At 49.2% G+C, this 16,185-nt stretch overlaps 1 protein-coding gene across 4 annotated transcripts; it reads right to left on the bottom strand.

Moving 5' to 3' along the window:
* Positions 1-1,733: 1,733 nt before the first annotated feature.
* NRIP3 (nuclear receptor interacting protein 3) lies at positions 1,734-15,976 on the bottom strand. Of its 4 annotated transcripts, none has more exons than XM_072929623.1 (8): positions 15,825-15,850; positions 15,453-15,739; positions 8,282-8,461; positions 7,579-7,661; positions 4,981-5,120; positions 4,578-4,630; positions 4,400-4,497; positions 1,734-3,614 (listed from the first exon to the last, which is right to left on the bottom strand). In XM_072929623.1, exons 2-8 carry the CDS (start codon positions 15,624-15,626, stop codon positions 3,593-3,595), a joined length of 750 nt encoding a protein of 249 aa, XP_072785724.1. In that variant the 5' UTR covers positions 15,627-15,739; positions 15,825-15,850; the 3' UTR covers positions 1,734-3,592. The 4 variants fall into 4 exon arrangements, with proteins under 4 accessions (XP_072785724.1, XP_072785725.1, XP_072785726.1 ...); XM_072929624.1 differs by having other exon boundaries at positions 8,282-8,458; positions 15,825-15,846; XM_072929625.1 differs by having other exon boundaries at positions 4,578-4,627; positions 15,825-15,845.
* Between the last annotated feature and the right edge of the window lie 209 nt (positions 15,977-16,185).

Raw genomic sequence — 16,185 nt, 5'->3', positions numbered from 1 at the left:
TGACAGCCACTCTCCACCAGCTCTCCAGGTCTCTAAAATTTTCAGCAAATGTTGATGCCTTGCCCACATGGGCCATCTTAATTGCAAGGACCCAAGCATCAACATCCTGCATGTTCCACCAACTTTTGAAGCTCTGCTCACCAGGGTTCTGTTTAATGTCTTCTTCTTTGAGTGCTTTGTCTTGGATTTAGGCATGATTAAAACAAAGACAAGATGTGGTCTTGGAGGGAGCAAAGGCATTCTGTCCCACCACATTCTGCTGACCACATGAGCACAAGGCACAGTGCTTTGGCCAAGGAGCAGCTGGCTCACTTTCTCTGAGGCTGCTTGGGAGGGGAGTTGTGCTTGGCCTCACCTGTGAGATGTTTGTGTGCAGCGTGGTGACATTAACCAGCTGCATGAACCATTCAACAAAACTCTCTCCCACACCAGAGGCTTCTCATAATATCCTTCACAGCTGTTTCTTTATCTCCTGAGTCCTCCTCATCCCACATGTCTGCAGGCATTGCCCTCTTTTCTGCCCTCCATCCTGCCCAGGTCCCTTGGTTACAAGACATTCCTGCAAACCCATGCCAGGGAGCGGTTGCCAAAGAGGCACAGGCACACACCTGTGCTGGAGAGGAGCAGGAGCAGGCACCCAGGGCTTGTGGAGCTGGTCTGCAACACTCAGCTGCTGCACCATTCACCCCTGTGACCATGCAAGTGCTTGGCACAGAGATCTGATATTACTTCCCCTGTTCTATAATCCCTCTAGACTGAGGTGAATGCCTGCCTCCTACAGCAGCTGTTCTGTTTTATCTGTTCACAGGAGCTACCTCTGAAGGGCCCTCAGCTCCAGGGCTAGCCCCACTGTGCAGAGGGGATGCAATTTTGCCCATTGATTTTCTATTTGCATGTGCTGGGACTCTGCTCTCCAGCACCACAAATAAATCCAGAAACCTATAGCAGCCACAGGAAGCACAAGACATTATTTTTGCCTGTACATTGATACTTCCCATTTTTTCTGCATTTTATTGCTGGAGCCTAGTTTCTTTCCATGCTCAAAGAAAATGCCTGCCCAGCATTAAGGAGAACCAATTTCACTGGGCATGGAGTATTGCTGCTCCACCAAAGGTTGTTGCTGTGAGACTTGGAGTGGGTGAAAGGATAATTTCTCATCAGTAAGACAGAGCTCAACTACTGCTGAAGCATCCTAAAGCCCATTCAGGCAGAGACACGAGTCCTTAAATCTAGACTCAAAGTTTTGGGGAAGACCCTGACCTCTGCCTGTGGTCACACAGCTGTGGCACTCGTACCTCACCTCTTGTGCTCTGTCCACTTTCTTTTCCCAGAATTTACAGAGACTCTCATATCCACCTGCATTGGCATTGCCCCAGCAAGCTAACTGAACACAGCACAAATATCAAAACAGCTGTCCAAAGGGTAAGCCTGGAAACAGCAGGATCTCATAGATCTCATTCCTCCCTCGGGAGGGAGAGCCATGGTGACAGAAGGCTGGGGATTCTAAGTGCTCACCTTTTAGCCCAAGTTCTGTGTGCCATTTTAGCCTGCCCTGGTTAATTCATCCCAGCTGCCAGTCTCTCTCACTTCAATGGCAATTCCCAACAGCACTTCTAAAAGCACTGTAGAGCCCCAACAGACCTAAGAGTGAAATAACTCCTTTTCTTAACAGACACGTGCACTGAAAACAAAAAACAAAAAAAACCCCAGCATATCTAGCACAGAAGCAAATAAACAGTGATAATGCTGTAACTTTATTTAGATTTAATTTGACATTTAGCACAGTAATATGCACAGAAAGAAAAAAGTACCAAAATACCAAACTCATAGCTTATAAAATAATCAAATATATTTCGTATTTAGTGAAACATTTCTACAACACATCAGTGGGACTACCCTGGGCAGCCCAACCTTGTAAATATATATTTATATTTATAGCTGTGTTATATAAAATATTGTATGTAGAGAAAGCACTGAAACTTATCACCAAAATAGAAAATAGCTCAAAATACAGATAGTTCAGGTTTGCTGGATATACCCAATATCGAAAAGAGGTTCAAACCCACTGCAGGAGATAAAGCTCCAGCTGAGATGCTCTGGCAGGCATGGGATGGCAGGGTGGGCATGCACTGGATCAGCTGGCAGGAGCCTGGCTGCCGATGGCCACAAGATGACAAAACTTTCTGATTCTCAGCCAGACCCATCAAGAGGCTCCCGAAGTGGGAATGCCGGCGGTGCTTGCAGCTGATGCCGGGGCCAAAGCGCTTTTGGTAAGTCAGAGCTAGCAGAGAGCTCCTGCAGCATAACTGGAGCCCTTCAGGATCCAGCTGCAGCAGGACTGGCCATCAGCAGATGTGCAACGTCACAAGTGGATTACTCTGAATTTTAAAGAGGCCTCTTCAGCAGATGACAGCAATTAATTCCCAATAGGTTTTGAAAACATAAGAAGCTGCGTTTGTGCGAGGCCAGGCTCCCCCAGGCAATACTGTGTGGCACAGGAAGCAACAGCCCTGCTGCTCCAGGACAGTGACACCAAATGAAGTGCTTGTACTGGCAAAAACTCCCACCTCCCCTGAGGGTCATCAAGGGTTACACTTAAGAACCCAAGCGACTTGTAGACAGGTATAAAAAATATGGCATTTCTGGCAGCAGCACTTCAGTGCAGCTGGAGTCAATAACCTGCACCAGCCATGGCCCGGGAGCTGCAGGGGTTTCAGGCTGGGTGCTGGGTGGGCAGGGATAGGCACAGCTCCTGGTGACAGGGCAGCCAAGGGCACTGCATCTGCTGCTTTCCAGACAACACACTTCTGTGCTCATTTGTTGCTTTTTGGTCAGTGTAATGATTGATTTACTTGACTACCCCCACAGGAAGGCAGCCAAGACTTGCCCAGAGGATCCCTGTTCAGAGGGTTTTGAGCACCAGCACTGGTGCCAACCCCACACTGGGAGATCACCTTGGGAGCCCTCCCAGATCCTGTTCCTGTGCTTCTGCCACGCCACTGCAGAGAAGCCTGTAACCCATTAATAATTCTGCAATTGCTCTCTCTCATCAAGCCAGCAGTTGCATCCCTAATTACATGGCAACAATGCTATGCTAACAGGATGAGCTATAATTTCTAGGTGGTATTAACATTGTTATTTTACTCTGAGTAACTTCCTGGTAATGGCCATTTGAATGTGGCTATATCAATTAAGTGAATATAAATGCTTAGTCCCTGGAAAAATCATTAATAAAAATCTCATTCTGATAGCCTCTAATCACAGCTAAGTACAATTACTCATATGAGGCCACTATAAAAAGTATTTTTCTCATCAGAAGAAATTCATAAGGTTTTTCCCAACCGTTTGTAATAAAGAGGACACTATATAGAAAAGTCCAGAAAGTAAGCACACATTTGTTTCTCAAAACCCATAGATAAACATGACAATATCTCTAAATTACTGGCTACAAACAGGATTTCATTTAGCTCTACTCAAGCTGTAGCCAAGTATAAATGTTTTCAAAGCAGCACGCTGCTGTTTCATCTGGAACAGCTGCACAGGATTTCTTTGATATCAAGCTCCTGCGTGGGGATGGTGTTTCAATTTCTCTTTATGCCTCCAAACTGCTGAAACTAGAAGGAAAAGATGTTTAGTAAAACAGGCATTTTCCATTGGGGGTGGGGGGGAAAGCATAATATGGCCTTGAAAGCAGTGCAGAGGTGCAAACACCCTGTCAGGTACTCGGTGCCTGCTGGTTTTGTGAGTCAGAGGAAGAAATCAGTGAAACACCTCTGATCCACAGCACCCTGCAAGAAGGAACCCCATGCAGGGCCTGGGAGGAGGGGGAGCCTGCAGAGCCAGCCACCACAGCTACACACATTTCAGAGGCACAGCACATATTTATCTTTCTTTAGGGAGATAAGGCTGGAAAAATCAGGGGCACCAGGAAGAGCTGCAGGAGGGCTGCTGCGGTAATGCGGGGAGAAGTGGCAACACAATTATCTCCAGGCAGGATCTCTCTCTCAGACATTCATGTGGGTTTGTTGGCCTTGCTTCATAAATATTTTCCAGACAAAAATTTGTTTGTGAATGCTGTCAAAGCAGACCTCAAGGAGTTTTCTTGGTGACCTCCAAAAAGTACATTTCCTAAGGCATTCCCCCGTGCTTGTCTTGTCAGACACCCGCTTTGATGTACAATGTTTACCAGGAAAAAAAAGCAGTAAAAGCTGACAAAGGCTGCTGAAAAATCGGGACTCCTTTCAAAATTTGATGAGCTGATGCAAACAATTTCTGCCTGGGCCATTGACCTCTCACTCACCTCCAGTGAAGGGTCTGGCAGCTCCTGTGTGACCCTGCCAGGGGGCACTGCCAGCAGGCTGAGGGATGCACATGCAGCTCACCTCCCCAGACTACTTACTGCTCTCCTGCCTCAGCACTGCCAACGCCCACAAACGGGATTTCTTCCCTGTCCATCTGCCCCAGAACCAGGTGGTGCTTCTCCATGTTTATGACACACTGTAGAGAATAAATGAGGGGAAACTGCAAATTAGAGTGGTCCCAGCTCCCCTATCAGCATCCTGCTGGAAAACTCCTACCTTCAGAGACTTCAGTGTCTGCAGCCCAAAGGAAAAGGGTTGGTCATTGTCTTCTGGAAAAAAACAGGACATTTCAGATTAATACATTCAAAATGCCCTCCTGGGCTTTTTGTCAGTCCCTTCCTTCGTGGTTGTTCTGCTAAACAAAACCCTGTTTATAAAGGGACTGACTCAAAGGAGAACAGGAGGGCACAGGATAGCAGGAGGATATGCCTGCAGTGGTTGCTCCATCAGCATGGCAAAGCCAAGCTTGTGAACACATCCTCCCCCTTCCCTCTGGGGGACCAAACAAGCATTTACTCTATTTGAATTTTAACATCTTCCTAAAGCTCTGTTTTTCCTGCTGGGGTAAGAGGAGGCAGAGCCCAGCCCATGGTGGAGGAGCAGAGGGTTGTGCACTCACCCACGACGAGGGCAGCGCACTCCACGGGGACCGCTCCCACCGTGAGGGACAGACACTCGATCTGCCCGATGGCTTTCACCTTGTTTGGCAACGAAACCACCTCCTCTTCGGCAGGGAGTGCTTTGAGATGCTCCTTTAACCTGTGGGCATTGAAAACACTCCTAACATCAAATGACCGTGGCTTGGCTCTTCCAGCAAGGAGCAAACAGTGTTTGGAGGGTGCTTACACCTGAAGTGCTCTTAGTTTGCTCATTTACCATGCTGTTGTTGGAAAGCTGCTTCTCTGGCAGGTTCTGTCTGGGTGCTCTGCAGGCAGCCAGCAGACCACAGCATGACCCACAGTGCTGCCCAAGCACAGCTCTGTGCTGCATTTTGGGTTTTATCCAAGGAATCTTTTTCCTACATCTTCCTAATACTTGGGGAATACAGAATTGCTTCTAATGCAATGCGGGTGTAAGGAAGGGTTAGTTCACTCCAGCTTCCATGAGAGGAGCTGGCACTCTGTCCCCATGGAATCATAGAAAGGCTGAGGTTGGAACAGACCTCTAAGGTCATCGAGTCCAGCTGTGTCCCCAGATGCCACACCTGCCATTCCCACACATATTTTCAACATTTCTAGGCATGGTAATGCCACCACTTCACTAAGCAGCTTGTTCCAAGGCCTGACCACCCTTGCAGGGAAGAAATATTTCCTGATATCCAAACTAAACCTCATATGGCACAACCTGAAGCCATTTCCTCTGGTTCTGTCACTCATGACCTCACTTGAGCCTCCTTTTGGGTAGTTGTAGAGAGTAATAAGGTACCCCCTGAGGCCCCTTTTCTCCATGCTAAACATGGCTCACATCCAGGGTGACCCAGTCCGTGTCTGTTAGTTTGTTAGGTGCTATTGCTGGGTTTGTTCAGAGGAAATGGGGACAAATCAATCACATTCAGCCCAAAGAAAAGAAAAAAGGATGTCAGAGATATCTCAGGTACAGCTTCTATCTACACCCTTTGAAGCAGTCTGACAATACTAATTAAATATTTAGCTTCAGTTTCTCTTTTAAACTGAGCAAGAATCTAATGGAAAGGCCATTTGAGGTGCTGATCTCTCCCTCAGCTAAAAGCCAGATCAAGTTTCAGCTGTCTGAGGTACCTTTCTGCTGAGCCGCATTGCAGCAGTGCATGTGTCTGCCTGTCTGTCCATCTGTCCTAGGGGCCAGCCAGCCCCCTCAGAGGCTCCAGGACTGAGGTGGGCATTGCCCACACCATTAGCACAGGTGCAAGGACTGTGAGGGGTAGCAGGGAAAAGGAGCTGGATCCCCTCTACTGCTTTCTTGGAGGCTTTAAAAATAAGTAGGAACACACCAATCAGAAGTTCATTAGTTCCTTGGCCACCTCCTGCACCTCCTACAGCTCCACAGGGGATTTCTCACACTGCCAAGCTGTGAGCCTACTCCACTGCTTTCCTCAGTGTGAGGGGGAGAGAGTGACTGGCATCATGACAAGACACAAAAAAAAATCTTTGGAAATGAGGGGAGGAATTGAGCCTGAGCATCAGACACACAAATGATGCTTTGAGGCACCAGGTCCCCTGAGCCCTGGGCAGCAGAAACAGGCTCTGACCTCTTTCTTCAGTGCTCTTTGAAGGACAGGGCTGCTGCAGCAGAGCAGTGCTGCAAGAACTGCACCAGACACATGCAACAAACACAGGGAGCAGAGGAATTGTCCCAGAGCATGAAATCCTCCAAATGCCATCGTGTGGCCATCCTAAGCTTGGCTGAGCTGCTCCACACATTGTGACAAGGTTTCATTAAACACAGCCACCCTCCAGTCACTAAGCACTGTTGTGCAAAGAAGTAATTAATGTTAGGACAGGAACAGGCACCATTCGGTCAGGGCTGTGCAGTAGCGCTCAGTGAGCAGGTGTGATTTTCCTTTTTTCATAATTATTGCAAGTTAGCTGCAAAAAGCAATGACTCTATGGGAATAAAGTGCCAAAACCTCCTTGATATCCTATGAGCTGAAGCCTGGTTCTATTCCTCAGAGATGACAGAGTTTTTCTGCAAATGGCTGTCAGTCACCTCTAATAATCCATAAATACATTTCCTTTTCCTTTAACCAGGAGAATTTGTAACTGAGAGCAGCATCAGCCACCCAGTTCTGAGAACATGCATGCACACAGCTTCTTTACACTGGCTGCTGGGCCAGCAGTGCTGCAGCCACTGTCTGGGGGCATGTCCAGCAGCCTGGTCCCTGCCCTGCCACAGGAGCCTGCAGAGTTGGGCTGGGCTGCCCTGGGGACACAGAAGGCTGGGGAAGGTTCAGCTGTTTGATGAGGCACTGAGTGACAAGCAGGCAGTGAAAGAATACAAATGCATCCAACCCTCCGAAGGGATTCCCTCAGAGGTGGATAGGGTGGTACCAGTGGCTTTCTATTCCACCTCCCTGGCGTGTAAGATTGGAGCAGGATTTGGTTGTAAGAGGAGGGTCAGGGGCTTGCCCAGCCCTTCTAGAATGACCATCACTGACATGGGCAGAGCCCCAGCCCCAGGACACTGCCTGTGCTGCCAGGTGCCATGCTCCTGCAGAACAGAAATCCATCTGGATATTTACCCTAGCCTGTCCAGGCAGGCAGAGGACATGAGGTTGTGCTGCGAGCCAGTGTCCACCACGGCCTTCAGCTCCTTCCCCGCACACTGCAAGAGCAAGAAGAGATGGGAAATGATGTGTGGGATGCAGGATGAGCACCAGAGTGTCCCCGAGCTCTGCTGCCCATGAACTCTCCTCATGTCAGCTCATCCCTGCTCCCCTGCACGCTCAGATGCACGTGGGGTCCTGGCCCTTCCTGGCTCATTTGGCCCTGCAGAGAGCAGGTGGGGCAGCCCAGGCAGGAGGGAATACTGTGGAGAGGGGGAAATACAAATGAGCATGGGGCTAAGGAAGAGAAATGTGAAATTGCTCCTGGGCAGAAAAAACAGGGATGGCACCTAAGGAAAGCAAGCAGGCTGTGAGCACAGGGATTTGCCATGGATAATTATACCCCAGCATTTCAGCATGCTGCCCCAGCTTAGCTATCCCCTCTGCCCTGATGTGTAAGGGAAGACACCCATCACACCAGTTTTCTCTGTGATTCCCAGGTGGCCATCTCTGCCACAGCAGCCTGGAGCAGCAGATGGAGTGTATCCCTAGAGCTGTGACAGTCCCATGGGAGCACAAACCTGACTGCGAAACATGGAGAACAAGAGCACAGCCTGAGACTGTGGGAAATAAAATCTGCAGTAAAAAAACCCACAAAAGGCTGTGGAGTGACTATTACCTGGCAGCTCACCACTATGAGCTCTTCATCCTGTGTTTTCCCCAAGCTGCCCAGTTTGGTTTGGTTCAGCTTGTTGGTCTGTGATGAGAGATCTCCCTTCGGAGCCCAGCTGCCTCGGCTGCCTCGGAACTTGGATAGGTTTGTCTCCATCAGGCGCTTCTGCAGGATGTTGTGTGGCTGCTTTAAGGAAGAACACACACAGAAGAGCAGGGTGAAGTCAGAGGAAAGCCACACAGTGGCCAGTGCCACCAGACTGCCTGTGGTGCCCGTGGGCCAGTGCTGCTCTCACGGGAGGGAGGTCATGAAGTCTCACTCTCCCTAATTCCCAGACTACAGCTATTCTTCCTAGCTAGTTCTGGCTTACCTGTCTTTGGCTAAAAAGAGCTTTGTTTTGCAAAGGGAATAATACTTTCAAACTATTAGCCTTTGAGACACCTTTCTTTTACCAAACTCAAATTCAAGGTTTGATTGCATACAGGAATCCAAACAAGTCCAGCCTTTTCAAGTTGGTGTTTCAACCATAACTGCCCTCATCTCTTGATATTGGGAATTCAGTAGTGATGTGAAAAATTAGGATGTAACAAATCAGCTTTCCAATGATATTCACTATACCTAAATATAAAGAATGTCTAAAATTGCCCTCTGTGCCCCTTCTCCCTGTACTTTTATTTAGCTGCTAAGGGTGACTAAATGGGACCAATCCAGAGTGCCATACCACAAGAGGAAAGGGAGAGGAAGGAAAGAGGTAAGCTCATCTGAGGCAGGTAGGTATTCTCCCAGAATTCCCAACACTTCTCTCTTTCTTTGTTATTTCCATTTGCTCTGGGAGAAGCATGTTGCCTCTCAAGATCTCCTCCAACCTCTTTCCCAAAAGCCTTTTTATGTTTAATGTTCATTGCAGATGGATGCACACACTCTGCTGGAGGTGAAATGACTCTGCCTGATTATCTGCTCATTTCTCTGCCTGGCTAATCTGCCCTCCCCATTAATGCCTTTCCTTCTGATTTTAATTTCTCCATGGTGAGGCATTTTTATTGGCTTATCCCTGAATTTTTGCATTCACATTAAACATGCCTGTGTGCCCGCAGAGACATCTGAACCAGTGAACCCCCTCATCCCAAGGGAATATCGGAGTCAGGATAACTTTGAAAACCTCGGGCCGTGGCTCCCCATGTTGGCCAGTGCCCACCCTTGTGCACAGCATGTTAAATAACACCACTTAGAGAAGTCTAATGCAACCTGGCATCATCCTGAAATAACTGCAGCCATGCTGGCACTTCAGATCCTGCTGTGGGCACAACGCAGGCAGCAGAGCTGGACCGCACTGAGGGATGGGGGAGCTGCAGCAGCACCAGTGGTCACTGGGACACATCAGCTCCCTGCAGCCCCACTGTGCACTCTCCTGATTTCTGCTACTGGAAATAAAATCCCATGGCCATTTTGGGCTGCAGGTGCTGTGTCTGACCAACCCACCACAGAGCACATCCTGTGCCTAAGCAGCAACTCCTGATGGGGAGGAATCAGATCTGACACTGTGCTGCCTTCCCAGTGAGGCCAAACAGCAGAAAGCAGGATTACTTTGCTGGACTAAAGGCAGGCAGACTGGCTGCACTGGTACTGGGCCCTGTGTGGAGGGACAAGCGGGTCAGTTTGGAAACAAGGGCTGCCTGGTATGAGGCAGAAGTGTAGGTGCAGCCCCGTGATCATCTCCAGCCCTGTGATCACCTCCAGCCCTGTGAGCATCTCCAGCCCTGTGAGCATCTCCAGTGCTCCTCACCAGAGCAAAAATGCAGGCCAGGGTTTTCTGACAGTGGATGGGATATCCTTTTCTTTCCATATCCTTTATGTTTGCAGCTCAGGATCACAGCTGGAACACTAATTCTTCACATCATTTAAAAACAACAAAAGGAAGGATAGGGAGTGTAGAAGTAAATTATGAGGTTCACCCAGCTGGCCAGAAGACAGCCTGTCACACAGTGGTCACCTCCTTGTGCCCAGCCCCATGAGAAATTTCTGAATGCCATCATCCAGGATAGTCTGGGTGCTCTTCTGATCTGCCTGGCCTCAATCTCTAACACACTCATTGCTATTTTAACTGTCATTAACTACTATTTTAACTACCATTGCATTCAACCTATTTTTTTAACTACCATTTCTCCTATAGATTGTTAATCAGTAGCATATATGGGTTTTCTCAAGCCCTGGTTTTTATGAATGTTACATGGGACCCATCAGCAAAAGGAAAAAATACATCACTCAACAAACTCAAGTTAGCAGCACAAATGGGATTGCCTTTTGTTGACACTTGCCCTTCTGAAAACCACAGCAAATCCTGTCTCTGGGGGACAAATATTCCTTATGTTGTGCTCCAATACCACAATAATCTGGCAGGAGGGGGCTGAAAAGGTTCCCTGCAGTACCATCCTGTCTCAGGCTATTAATTAGTTTGCTTTAACTTGGATTTCCCTTGACTCTTGTGTGCAACAGAGTGAGGGATGTTAGTCACGGAGATGACTCAAGTGATGGATACGTACTTGGTAAATGGATAATGTGCCAGGGGACATTTGCAAATGCACATTTTCCTGGCAAACTGCAAGCAGACCATGTCTGGGAGGGAGGGAGAGAGGAAATCCTCCTCCCGAGGAAGTGAGAAAGGCAGCTGTGTTCTCCTTCCAGTGTGGGCCTGGCAGTGTTTGAAGAAACCCAGATGACCTGGTACAATATTCCTTTGCATTGCAAAAAACTGTTGAAAGCTTTATAAAAGTAGAGAATGTTACATTTCATTGTGTCAGGAAAAAAATAAGTTTTCCTAGTATCATCCAGCACTATCTAAATACAAATCAGGATTTTTTTCATAAGATAGGTCCATTTCCAACCCCAATATTTGCAAAAAGCAAAAATGTCACAGTGAAAACCTAAAGAAGCGAGAAGAGACACCATCTCTTGCTGACCTTATTTACCACTGTCTGCCAAAAGCACAGATAATTCTGCCCAGCTTTGTTCCTCTGTGATTTGTAAGCAAGTGCATTGCTGCAGCTTGCAGTATTCATTTCTCTGGCAGATTTCCCTCTATTTGGCTTCTAGATTTGGGGATAACAAGACCCATCAACAATCTCACTCAGGTGGAAGTGAAAGTCAGGGAAGACACCAGCTCCCCTCCTCCACAAACCCATCTCAGGAGGTTTGCCCTTTCTTCTGTACCTAGACAGTAGAGGAGGGGGAAAGAGTGTCAATGCATTGACAAATCTAATCCCAAGAAATAATCAATTTCTCTCTCTTCTTCCCATCCTTCATCCTAACTCACGTGTCCCTGTCAGCATCCTGTGCTGTCAGCCCCTCTCCTAGGGTGATGAGGTGGGACAGAGCTGCCCCCTGCACCCCTGTGTGCCCAGGCAGCAGCCAGCTCTCTGGGCAGGGCAGAGCACACAGCACCAGAGCTTTTTGCATTTCAGACACCCCAAACCCTGGGCGTGCACAGCAGGGACCTGGGGACACCCAAACGTGCTGCAGTTCACCCAGTGCTGCTCCAGCCATGGGGAGATGGGGCTGGGGCTATGGGGCACCCAGGGTTGTGCTGAGGGCGCCCAGGTGAGGTCTGAGGGCACGATGGAAATGGGAAAAGCTTTTGTTGTTGCTGCTGCTTTTGTTACTATTTATAACTCTGCTTCCCAGGCTGTCAAATGATGCGGGACTGTTCCAGAAAGCTGCTCCAAACTGGCCCGGTGACTCTGGGGGCAAGGGACAAGTGTCAGAGCACCAGGAGGAGCTGCAAGAGTCAGCAAGAGCCAGCTGCCAGAGCCCTGTCCAGGCTGGGAAGGGGGCCATGGTTACCCTGTCAGGAAGCCCCCATCCCAGCTAAAGACCATCTCATGCCAGTGTTTTGGGCTTCAGGAAAGTGGCTAACAGAGGGAAGAGGCATCAAAATAAAGCCATTTCTGTTCTCTACATCCAGACTGACATTTGCCAAATTCAGTGTATGCTTTGCTGTAGCTTGATATCATACTGGACAGAGGGGAGTACATAAAGAGAGCGAGGAGCTGGAGTTCTGTCTGAGCCACAGTAACTCACTGGAAATGGTGAGAGCATTGAAATGGATGGTCACAAGAAGTATTTATCCAACCTGCCTGTGCACAGCCTCACCAGGAGAGCTGAGTGATGGCACACAGACAGGGGAATGCCAGCACACCCACCCTGGTGACCCGCTGCAGCTTCGCTGTGCACAGTACCCCCACACCGGGCCCACAAGGAAGGGGATTTCTCCCCAAAACTGCAATGCCAGCTGCCAGCTGCCACAGTGACAGACAGGATCTGTTCTCACCACCTGTCGCCATCTCTGAGGAGCTGTTCCCCTGCCTCTGCTCCTGCCAAGGATGCTGGAAAACCCCCGTGGGAACCCTGCATTAATAACACCGGGCACGTCAGGAGCCCCTCCACACACGCGCCACCACGGCTGCCACGCAGCTCTAGGACAGAAACCCACAGCTTTTGGGGACATGCACAATCATCCTCAAGGAAGCCATGCAAACGCCTTGGGCTGAGACCTCTGATTGCCCTGGGCCTCCTGATCATGCAGCTCAGTCCCCCTGGGCACACGCCTCTCAATCTGGGGCCACGTCAAAGTGAAGTCCCGTATTTTGGAGGGTCTCCAGTCTCAGAGATCACAATCTCCTGCTCCTCCTGGGATCAGCCCTTGTGACATCCAGGTAGCCACAGCAGTGGGGACATGTCAGAACTCAAAATGTCCCTCAGACATTTTTGGATGTTCCAGGTCCAGGTCAGAAGCATTTGAGACCCTGGCAGGCAGCTGGAAACAGCTGTGATTTTGGATTTGAGCAATGGAACGATTTACCAACCTTGCAGGAAGAACAAGAAGTCACAAAAGTTTAGATATTAGAGTAGAAGTAGTCACAAAGTAAAGGGAAGAATATTTGAGTGCTGTACAGGGGGTTTTTGGTCTTGTACAGGGGGGGTCAGATGTTTTAAGATGGAGGGATTTGGACCTTCCCTGTCCTCCCTCTTTCTTCTTCCTTACCTCCATGTTCTTGGTAATGTTGGCACTCACAGATTGGTTTAGAGTAGAAAAACACCATTTAATATAGGTAGTAGGCATTGGGGAAAAACTATAAACATGTAACATAATGTACCATATAAAAGATAGCAGCAGCCCTGGGTGGGGAGAGAAGAAGCAGTCGGGAGTCAGAGAGGATGTCAGGGTGTGTGTGTGCCTCTGCCTGAGCTGCTGAGCAAATTTCAGCAGCTCGAGAAGAAAATCTTTTAGATAACTTGCAATAAACAACCATGAGACCGGACAACAGAAGAATACTGAGCCTTTCTTTGAAAGCACAGGTTGGAGGAGAGACTTTTCCACCACACTGAGCCACCCCTGACCTAGAGGTGAGCTCCGGCAGGGACACACAATGTGTCCTCTCAGCAGGGCCCTTTCCCACCCTGCCTGTGTGAGGGCTGAGTGTGGCAGCATCCCTTCCCTGCAGCACACCCAGGGACACATCTCTGAAACTCACAGGATCCTCTCTGTGGCTCTGGGAGGCTGTGGCCAAGGGAGCCCTGGCCACGTGTGCCCACTGTGCCATCACCTCCCTGTGGCGTGGGGACAAGGGGCATTTTGCAGTGGGGGGGCCCAGACCAGCTGGGTTCTCACCCCAGCCCCAGCAGCCATCATGGGCACCTCACCTCCACTGCATTGCAACTTCTTTTTGTTCTTGGAGGGGACTGGGAGCTGTGGCCCTCCCCAGGGCTTTGGCACATCCCTGGAGAGAGCCCCCTGTGCAGATCCTCCTTGCAGGGGTGATGCTGCAGCCATGGCACAGGAGCAGGGAGGACACCTCGAGTGACATTTCTGTGTCCAAGGTGGTGTCAAGGAGCCCCACGCTCTGACCCTGGTGCTGGTACAAAACCTGATCCTCTCTCTGCAGGGCCAGGCACTTCAGTGCTCAGTGCCCCTGGCTCCTGCTACCTGTTGGTTCTTATCTGGGCAGAGCAGAACCCACGTCAGGGACTGAGTCCCACTCACTGGGGGTCATGGAGCCACAAAATGTCATTTTGACTCTGCTGAAAACAGTAATAATGACATTCCTGCCTGAAAAAGGTCTTCAACTCCCTGCTGGAGAGCTGCAATTCAGTGGTGACTAGGAAAGCTCCTTCTGATCCTGTCCTTGGGCAGGAGCTTCACTTCCTACAATTGCAAAACACTTGGGATAGCAAAAAAATCCCCTCTGTGTGCACTGCAGACAACAGCCAACTCAGTCCACTTGTCCCAGGCAGGCAGAGCCAAGCCTAACCCAGCTGAGCAGGAAGGCTCTGACAAAACAAAACACTAAAAATAAAAAGATTGACTTTGGTTTTCAACAAAACCCACATCAAGCATTGGAAAAATGAAAATATTGTTTTACAAGGTGCAAGATTTTTTTTCAACATTTGGGCAAAAAAAACCCAAAGGAGCTTTCCCTGGTAGATATGTTTCCTAAATTTTACTCCTTATGTCAGAACTTTTGATGTCACATTGAAGTATCCTTTCCCAGTAGTGAAAGCTGAAACATCTGTACAGTATTTAGAAATGCTCCCCAGCCCCCAGACACGGTGAATGGCACCAAGTACAGGATCACATAGATCACTGCATATGTAAATATTTTAAACCTAAAATTATGTCTCTTAAATTTAAGAAACCCCACATATGCATTAGCCCTTATTGAAGCATGATCTTGAGAGTTTTATATTTTGAAATACCAGTGACTATACTTTACTGAATCTCTGTGATTCTGTGTTGTGTGTACATATAGATCACAGGCCAACATGTGTGTGCACGTATGCATCGTATGAAGCCATTTTGACTTACTCTGACCCAGAGAGGAATTGTGTACTGCAAACAGAATGCCATTTTCATGCAAAAATAGAAAAAATAATTTTTTAAAAATTAAATGCTATTAACTCTGAGTAATAGCCATCTGAAAGTACTTACTAGAAGAAAACAACTGTGGTTATAACTACTATCATATTTCTACTCCCTTCCTTTTACATACAAAAGTCACATTTTTTACAATCAGTTTCCACACACAACCAACTTCTCCTAACAGAAAAGCAGCGTGAAGAAAGAAATAGACACTGCCCTACCAGCTCCTCGAGTCCCCTTCCAATAAACACAATAGAGCCTTACAGTATCCTTCGACGTCCCCAGCTTCTTCAGCCCGTCCAGAGGGAGGAGATCTGCAGAATCCTTGTGAATAAACTGAACAGCCTGCTTCATTCTCCTCTGCTGGCGGAGGGACGCCTCTTCTCTCAGCTCCACTTCTTTCCTGCTCGGCTCTGTCAGGATCCCCGAATAAAACATCTCTCCTGCTGCCAGTGCCTCGCTCCTTGGAGCTGCGGGGATGCTCTGTCACCTGCGCTGGGGGATGCTCTGTCGCCTGTGCTGGGGGATGCTCTGGGGGGATGCTTTGTCGCCTGTACTGGGGGATGCTCTGTCGCCTGCGCTGGGGGATGCTCTGGGGGGATGCTTTGTCGCCTGCGCTGGGGAATTCTCTGTCGCCTGCGCTGGGGAATTCTCTGTCGCCTGTGCTGGGGGATGCTCTGTCGCCGGCGCTTTATAGCCGGAGCCCGGTGACGCGGAGGCGGCAGGTACCGCGGCCGGAGGGCTGGCACATCGCGGCACTCCCAGCGGCGGGATGCTCGGGCTGCTCCGAGGGGATAACGCATCCCCGCCCTCTCTCTGACGGCTGGGCATTTCATGGCTCCCAAAGCCCTCACGGACAGCAGAGAGCACTGGAGCAGCGGGACTGTCCTGCTTGCGGAGCTGTCACCACAGGTGACACTGCCCGGCACCCGGGTGCTCCTGGGGGCTGCTCCCCCCGGCCGGGGTGATGCAGCCCCACTGGCCACGGGCAGGGTTG

The sequence above is a fragment of the Taeniopygia guttata genome, chromosome 5, assembly GCF_048771995.1.
Source record: "Taeniopygia guttata chromosome 5, bTaeGut7.mat, whole genome shotgun sequence".
Taxonomy (NCBI): domain Eukaryota; kingdom Metazoa; phylum Chordata; class Aves; order Passeriformes; family Estrildidae; genus Taeniopygia; species Taeniopygia guttata.
This window is presented reverse-complemented; position numbering and strand designations above follow the sequence as displayed.

Bases quoted from the DNA above. Each gene is read 5' to 3' on its own strand.
- NRIP3 (XM_002197475.7), bottom strand. From the start codon at position 15,626: ATGTTTTATTCGGGGATCCTGACAGAGCCGAGCAGGAAAGAAGTGGAG. The intron at 5,121-7,578 runs GTAAATATCCAG...CAATGCCCACAG, and splicing joins GCCTGCCTGGACAGGCTAGG to GTTAAAGGAGCATCTCAAAG. The intron at 4,631-4,980 runs GTGAGTGCACAA...GTTTTTTTCCAG, and splicing joins GTGCGCTGCCCTCGTCGTGG to AAGACAATGACCAACCCTTT.